We start from the raw sequence: 9,141 nt of genomic DNA on the forward strand, positions 1-9,141 counted from the left end.
GAGAGGCGTCGAGGTATCCTCTGAAATACTGACTTAAGCTGGATAATATTGAAAAGTTCCTGACCACTCTCTTTCATTACCAAAACCTTGTGTCTGAGGCCCCATGCATGCACCCACCTCAGTGAACCCATCAGATTTCTCTCAGATAGCCATCAAGTTAATTTTAACCACATATTTGCCTGCACTTTATGGAGGATGAAACTATCAAGCCAAGTCAACATTGCTGCTGATTCAGGAGTTTTGGCAGCAGAAAATTAAACATCCGAATGTTTGTAAATGTGTGAAGAATTCTAATAGGACATCGAATGTTTTTTTTGTTTCTTAATTTTTTTTTTGCGGTACGTGGGCCCCTCACTGTTGTGGCCTCTCCCGTTGCGGATCACAGGCTCCGGACACACAGGCTCAGCAGCCATGGCTCACGGGCCCAGCCGCTCCACGGCATGTGGGATCTTCCCAGACCAGGGCACGAACCTGTGTCCCCTGCATCGGCAGGCGGACTCTCAACCACTGCGCCACCAGGGAAGCCCTCGAATGTTTTTTTAAAAACATTTTTTTAAGGGTGTTCAGAACCCTGTGGAGGCTGTGCTCAGTCTTCAGACTCAACACCTTTGTCTTCACTTTTGGGGAAAGCCCAGGTACCGTTATATGGTAGATGCTTTCCTTCCCGATCTGAATATGAGTGCGCAGACTTCCCCAGCAGTGAAAGGTCTGAACCCTGGGCTGTTGTGCCAGAAGAGTTACACCTGCAGCGGGACTGATGAAGGCGTCTTTGAGTGTGATGAGTGCTGCAGTCTGCAGTGTCTCCGCTGCAAGGAGGAGCTCCAGCCGCAGGAGCGCCTGAGAAACCATGAGCGGATCAGACTCAAAGCTGGCCACGTCCCTTACTGTGACCCCTGCAAGGACCCCAGTGGGTGTTCTCCAGGTATGAAGCAGAGGGCAGACGTGAGGTGCCAGACCTGTAAAATCAACTTGTGCCTGGAGTGCCAGAGAGGACTCATTCTGGGGGTAACAAAAGGACGCACCCTGTTACTGTGTACCATGTGGCTAAGGTCCAGGAGTTGCTGGAGGAAGAAGGGATGGATGAGGACACCAAGAGGAAGAAGATGACTGAGAAGGTTGTGAGTTTCCTCCTAGTAGATGAGAATGAAGAAATTCAGGTAATGAATGAAGAGGACTTTATTAGGAAATTGGACTGCAAACCCTATCAGCATCTGAAAGTTGTTTCCATATTTGGAAATACTGGGGATGAGAAGTCTCGTACCCTCAACCACACTTTCTTTTGTGGCCGGGAAGTCTTCAAAACCTCCCCTGCCCAAGAGTCCCGCACTGTTGGAGTGTGGGCAGCATATGATCCAGTCCACAAAGTAGCAGTGATAGACACAGAAGGGCTCTTGGGGGCTACAGTGAATCTAAGCCAGAGAACACGGCTGCTGCTTAAGGTCCTGGCCATTTCAGACCTCGTCATCTATTGAACTCATGCAGACCGACTGCACAATGACCTCTTCAAGTTCCTTGGGGATGCCTCAGAAGCTTATCTGAAGCACTTCACCAAGGAGCTCAAGGCTACCACTGCCCGCTGTGGCCTGGATGTCCCCCTGTCCACCCTGGGCCCTGCTGTTATCGTTTTCCACGAGACTGTGCACACTCAGCTGCTAGGCTCTGATCACCCCTCCGAGGTGCCCGAGAAGCTCATCCAGGACCGGTTCCGGAAGCTGGGCCGCTTCCCTGAAGCCTTCGGTTCTATTCATTACAAGGGAACGAGGACATACAATCCTCCCACAGACTTTTCTGGTCTTCGGCGTGCTTTGGAGCAACAACTAGAGAATAACACCACCCGTTCTCCCCGGCACCCGGGGATCATCTTCAAAGCTCTGAAGGCCCTCAGTGACCGCTTCAATGGTGAGATCCCCGATGATGAGATGGCACACAGCTCCCTTTTTCCAGATGAATACTTCACCTGCTCCGTCCTGTGCCTCAGCTGCAGGGCTGGATGTAAGAACAGCATGAATTACGGGAAAGAAGGAGTACCTCATGAAGCCAAAAGCCGCGGCAGATACTCTCACCAGTATGACAACCAGGTTTTTACCTGCAAGGCCTGCTACGAGAGAGGCAATGAAGGCAGCGTGGTGCCAAAGACGGCTGCTTCAACCGACTCCCCCTGGATGGGTCTCGCAAAATATGCCTGGTCTGGGTACGTAATCGAATGTCCCAACTGCGGCGTGGTCTATCGTAGCCGGCAGTACCGGTTTGGGAACCAATATCCTGTGGACACAGTGGTGCAGACAGAGATTGTGAATGTGTGGCCTGGAACTGATGGATTTCTGAAGGACAACAACAATGCTGCCCAGCGCCTCTTGGATGGGATGAACTTCACGGCTCAGTCGGTGTCTGAGCTTAGCCTTGGGTACACCAAGGTTGTGACGTCCTAGCTGACATACCAGATCGCCCCTGCCTACTGGAGGCCCAACTCCCAGATCCTGAGCTGCAACAAGCGTGCTACATCCTTTAAAGATAATGACATCAAGCATCACTGCCGGGCCTGGGGGGAGGGCTTCTGTGACAGCTGTTCACCCATGACCTGGCCAGTGCCAGAGCAGGGCTGGGGCCCTGCGCCCGTGCGGGTGTGTGACAACTGCTATGAAGCCAGGAATTCTCAGTTAGATGTCACTGAGGCACAGGCAGATGATGAGGGTGGGACACTGATTGCTTGGAAGGTGGGCAAGTCCGTGAGGAACACTTTGGGAGCCGTGGTGACGGCCAATGATATACCACTAGGTTTGTTGAAGGATGTGGCCAGGCCGATGTACTGCGTACCAGACCATGAGATCCTGCACTACCACAACTGCCAGAAGGAGTTCAGCATCAAGCTTTCCAAGTACCACTGCTGGGCCTGCCGACAGGGCTTCTGTGATGAGTGTTCCCATGACTGCTGGGCTGTCCCCTCTCGAGGCGGGGACCATCCTGTCCGAGTCTGCTTTAACAGCAATAAAAAGCCCGGTGACCTTTAATGCCCCCCCCAAAAGTGAAGAATAAAACCCATATGATCATCTCAATAGATGCAGAAAAATCTTCTGACAAAATTCAACACCCATTTATGATAAAAAAAAAACTCTCCAGAAAGTGGGCATAGAGAGAACCTACCTCAACATAATAAAGGCCATATACAACAAACCCACAGCAAACATCATTCTCAGTGGTGAAAAACTGAAAGCATTTCCTCTAAGATCAGGAACAAGACAAGGATGTCCACTCTCGCCACTATTGTTCAACATAGTTTTGGAAGTCCTAGCCACGGCAATCAGAGAAGAAAAAGAAATAAAAGGAATACAAATTGGAAAAGAAGAAGTAAAACTGTCACTGTTTGCAGATGACATGATACTATACATAGAGAATCCTAAAGATGCCACCAGAAAACTACTAGAGCTAATCAATGAATTTGGTGAAGTTGCAGGACCCAAAATTAGTGCACAGAAATCTCTTGCATTCCTACACACTAACAACGAAAGATCAGAAAAAGAAATTAAGGAAACAACTCCATTCATCATCACAACAAATAGAACAAAATACCTAGGAATAAATCTACCTAAGAAGGTAAAAGACCTGCACTCAGAAAATTATAAGACACTGATGAAAGAAATCAAAGATGACACGAATAGATGGAGAGATATACCATGTTCTTGGATTGGAAGAATCAATATTGTGAAAATGACTATAGTACCCAAAGCAATCTACAGAGTCAACGCAATCCCTATCAAATTACTAATGGCATTTTTTACAGAACTGGAACAAAATATCTTAAAATTTGTATGGAGACACAAAAGACCCTGAATAGACAATGCAATCTTGAGGGGAAAAAAATGGAGCTGGAGGAATCAGACTCTCTGACTTCAGACTATACCACAAAGCTACAATAATCAAGACAATATGGTACTGGCACAAAAACAGAAATATAGATCAATGGAACAAGATAGAAAGCCCAGAGATAAACCCACGCACATATAGTCAACTAATCTATGACAAAAGAGGCAAGGATATACAATGGAGAAAAGACAGTCTCTTCAATAAGTGGTGCTGTGAAAACTGGACAGGTACATGTAAAAGTATGAGATTAGATCACTCCCTAACACCATACACAAAAATAAGCTCAAAATGGATTAAAGACCTAAATGTAAGGCCAGAAACTATCAAAGTCTTAGAGGAAAACATAGGCAGAACACTCTATGACATAAATCACAGCAAGATCCTTTTTGACCCACCTCCTAGAGAAATGGAAATAAAAACAAAAATAAACAAATGGGACCTAATGAAACTTCAAAGCTTTTGCACAGCAAAGGAAACCATAAACAAGACCAAAAGACAACCCTCAGAATGGGAGAAAATATTTGCAAATGAAGCAACTGACAAAGGATTAATCTCCAAAATTTACAAGCAGCTCATGCAGCTCAATAACAAAAAAATAAACAACCCAATCCAAAAATGGGCAGAAGACCTAAATAGACATTTCTCCAAAGAAGATATACAGACTGCCAACAAACACATGAAAGAATGCTCAACATCATTAATCATTAGAGAAATGCAAATCAAAACTACAATGAGATATCATCTCACACCAGTCAGAATGGCCATCATCAAAAAATCTAGAAACAATAAATGCTGGAGAGGGTGTGGAGAAAAGGGAACACTCTTGCACTGCTGGTGGGAATGTGAATTGGTTCAGCCACTATGGAGAACAGTATGGAGGTTCCTTAAAAAACTACAAATAGAACTACCATATGACCCAGCAATCCCACTACTAGGTATATACCCTGAGGAAACCAGAATTCAGAAAGAGTCATGTACCAAAATGTTCATTGCAGCTCTATTTACAATAGCCCGGAGATGGAAACAACCTAAGTGCCCGTCGTCGGATGAATGGATAAAGAAGATGTGGCACATATATACAATGGAATATTACTCAGCCATAAAAAGAAACGAAATTGAGCTATTTGTAATGAGGTGGATAGATCTAGAGTCTGTCATACAGAGTGAAGTAAGTCAGAAAGAGAAGGACAAATACCGTATGCTAACACATATATATGGAATTTAAGAAAAAAAAATGTTATGAAGAACCTAGGGGTAAAACAGGAATAAAGACAGAGACCTACTGGAGAACAGACTTGAGGATATGGGGAGGGGGAAGGGTGAGGTGTGTTAGGGCGAGAGAGAGACATGGACATATATATATAGGGAGGGTGGGAGGGAAGGAGATGCAAGAGGGAAGGGATATGGGAACATATGTATATGTATAACTGATTCACTTTGTTATAAAGCAGAAACTAACACATCATTGTAAAGCAATTATACCCCAATAAAGATGTTTTAAAAAAAAATCTAATTGATATATATATTATATGGAAAAAAACCCTGGATTGCTACTTCTCATCATATATATAAATCAATTTCAGGTAGACCAAGAGGCTTAAATATTAAAAAAAACTAAACTTTTTAATGAAAATATAGAAAAAAACTCCATATAACCTCAGTTTAGGGAAAGTTTTTTCAAGCAAGATACAAAGAGTATAAAATAAAGGAAAAGAATTGTCAGTTGTGGGAATTCCCTGGTAGTCCAGTGGTTAGGACTCCACACTTCCACTGCAGGGGACGTGGGTTCAATTCCTGGTTGGGGAACTAAGATCCCACAAGCTGCGTGCCACAGCCAAAAAACAAAATTGTCAGTTGTGACCACACACCGAAAAAACACAAAATTTTGTACCTCAAAAGTAACTATAAACAAAGTTAAAAGATGAAGAATAAGTATCCAGAATATATAAAGAACATGTACAGATAAATAAGAAAAAGATAAACAATCCAATAAAGGACAAAAGATATAAACAGGTAATTCATAGCAGAAATCCCAATGGTAAATCCAAATATATAACTATATAATCTATACCTAGATATCTTCATTAGTAGTCAGAGAAATGGAAATGAAAATCCATTTCACAACCATCATTTTAAATTCCACAACTGAGGGTGCAGAGAAAGGGGAGTTCTTATATACAAAAGTTAGGGGTATAAATTGGTACAATAACTTTTGAGACCAATTTGGTAATATCTAGTAAAATTGATGACCCACCCCTGTTAAAGCAGGCAGTTAGCTAGATACGAGCAGAGAAGGAGGGGCAGGGGCCAAATGACAGGAAACCACACATCTTGTAAACAATGGGGGTCCTTGGGCAGACAAAGAAAAGCAGGAACCTCCAGACTGACAGGAAACTACACATTTGGGGGGTGATAAGTGTCCTGGAGACAAAGGAAGGTGGGGAAAGGTGGGAATCTCCAGTGTCTGAATGTAACATTTCACTCACTATGCCCTCATTACAATAAAATTAGCCCACAGATAATAAGTATTCATCATATACCAATGTCATGACATTTCTGATCAAGGCTAAATAAGGACAGAAATCCCTCCTCCCCTCGGGAAGGTGGAGCTGGGAGGAAAATCAGGGAATATGAACCCACCCCTTCCCTCCCCAGTGAATATTCCACCCCTTCATTTCTATGCCCCACAAACCAGCTTGCTGAAGAAACTCAGTGCAGCTACTCACCTGAGACTGCCTGCTCTCCCCTTGAGAACATACTTTCTCTTAAATAAATCCTCACTTTGCTTTCTTGACCTCCCTGTCTCATCTCTGAATTCTTTCTGCTATGAGATAAGAACCTACCCTCTGATAACACTGCTAGATACATATACATAAAAACTCACACAAGTGCACAAGGAGACATGCAAGAATATTCAAAGAAAACTGTTTATAACACTAAAAAGCTTAAAACAACCTAAATGCCAATCACCTAAAGAATGCACAGGTGGGAATTATAAACACCGAATTCAAGACAGTGGTTACCTCTATGGCACAGGGCAGGAGATGTGATGGGGGAAGGAAACATAGGGGTTTCGTTCTATTTGTTAAGTGTTTCTCAAGCTAGCGCTGGACACATGGGTGTGTGTTAATATCTGTTCTTATTCATGTGTCTGAAAGATGTCATAAATGACATCTTTAAGTATATATAAATATATAAAAAATATATTTAAAAAATATCGGGACTTCCCTGGTGGTGCAGTGGTTAAGAAACTACCTGCCAATGCAGGGGACATGGGTTCGAGCCCTGGTCTGGGAAGATCCCACATGCCACGGAGCAACTAAGCCCGTGCGCCACAACTACTGAGCCTGTGCTCTAGAGCCCATGAGCCACAACTACTGAGCCCGCGTGCCACAACTACTGAAGCCCGTGCTCCGCAACAAGAGAAGCCACCACAATGAGAAGCCGGCGCACCGCAATGAAAAGTAGCCCCCGCTTGTCGTAACTAGAGAAAGCTCTCAGGCAGCAACAAAGACCCAACACAGCCAATAAATAAATGAATAGATTTATTTAAAAAAAAAAAAAAGCTAAAGGAAGGGGCTGTAATGAAAGCTGATGGCAAAATAGAAGAAACAAATGAAAACAGAAAACATTTAAAAACTGATACCATGTTTCATATGTGATGGTTGACCAACCCCTGGGCCACAGGCCACCTCCGAGTGTGGAGTACTTGCATATGGAGAAATACTGTTATGACTTCTATGCCATTTGACATAAATCCCTTATGTCCTCATAGCAGTTAGTTTACCCATTAAAACATAATTCTGGGGCCTAAGAAGTTACTGTAGAAGCTGCCTATTTTAAATCTTTAGCAAGTATATTTTCTCCAGGTATTATTTTGCAACTCTAAGGAAATGACCTGGTTGCCTGGATGTTCTCTTCGCCCAGATGTAAGAAAGCCACCAAATATCTCCCTCATAATCTCAGGTCCAGAGCCCACAAATACAGTAACCAGTATGCTCTCTGGAGAGCATGTAATCATTACTTTAGCCTTTTCTGTTAAAAAAAAACCTAGACTTACTCCTCCTTTGACCTCTTTCCACAAATAAACAAACAAGGCAAAACAAACAAAATTCCTTGCCTACCACCAATGAAAGTAATAAAGAATGTGGTTAACGCTTACAATGTCTGCACAAAAGGCCTTGGGTAAGTTACAAAAGAATCCTGGAATCCTGTCATTGCCGCTGGATTGAAAGCAGTTGCTCCAAGTGCCTGCAAATCTTGGGTGAGACTCTCAGCACTTTTGCTGAATCATCAGACCCAAGTGAACCATGGAATGTTGGGCCCTGAACTCAAAGCTGTAAGGTGAAGCAAATTTCAACAGGCTCACCGACTCCCTCTGCTAAAGGGCAGAGTCCAGTCAGTTGAGAATTTGTCCCTTTGCACAATTGGTTATTCTGAATTCAGGGGATTTGTTCCAATTCATAGTTTAGTTTTCTCACTTTATACTGAGTGATTCTTTCAGTGATTCTTTTGGGACAGAAGAACACAGTTCTTCTTTGAACACAAGTCCATATGAACTGACTAACTGCCATCTACATAGTCTGTGCTACTGATGTCAAACCAGCCTTGAACCCATAAATCCAAATTAAGCAACAGTTTTTGGTAAGAGGCAAGCTCACATTTAATTATTAACTCATGCCTCTAGCATGAGTACAGAGCTGGTGGTTCTCAAGTCAGGCTGCAAATCAAATTTAGGTAGCAGCTTTAAAAAAAAAATACAGATGCCTAATTTGTCTTAAGATGCTGATTCAGAAGACGTGGGGTAGTGCCCAAGCACCTGTTTGTTTAAAAAGCTTTCCGAGTGATTCTGATGCTTGGGGATAGAAACTGTCATACAGGTACTGATATAAACAATCCCACATGGTAGAGAGGTATAGGGTCTATGCTTCTCAAACAGGGACAGGAGACACTGTACCAAGGACCATTCAAAGCCACACAAAGAGCACTGTGCATCTTTCTGGAATGTCAATTTTATTTGGCAGGTAAATATTTTAAAATGTCATTTGTATTTTGGGTGGTGGTTACATAGGTATATACAATTGTCAAAACTCATTTAAGATCTGTACATTTACGTGTATGTTTACCTCAATAAAAAGATCACTTTTATATTAAAATATGGATAGATTCTGGAATACAATGCAAGATCTGCATTTATTTTCTAGATGAACTCTTAGACTTCAAAGAAATCTCCCTCTTAGATGGACTACCTTAGGCTAGGTCCCCATATCCAAGGAGGCC

The 9,141-nt window shown here is 43.1% G+C and overlaps 1 protein-coding gene across 1 annotated transcript; it reads left to right on the forward strand.

The window, feature by feature from the left end:
* The first annotated feature begins 675 nt into the window (after positions 1–675).
* On the forward strand, positions 676–3,008 carry LOC103081204 (zinc finger FYVE domain-containing protein 1-like). Its single transcript, XM_082931505.1, is given in 3 exon segments — positions 676–985; positions 988–2,191; positions 2,234–3,008. Coding segments are annotated over 3 exon segments (2,289 nt in total).
* The last annotated feature ends 6,133 nt before the right edge of the window (positions 3,009–9,141 follow it).

Source organism: Lipotes vexillifer, unplaced genomic scaffold (assembly GCF_000442215.2).
Source record: "Lipotes vexillifer unplaced genomic scaffold, Lipotes_vexillifer_v1.1 scaffold418, whole genome shotgun sequence".
Taxonomy (NCBI): Eukaryota; Metazoa; Chordata; class Mammalia; order Artiodactyla; family Lipotidae; genus Lipotes; species Lipotes vexillifer.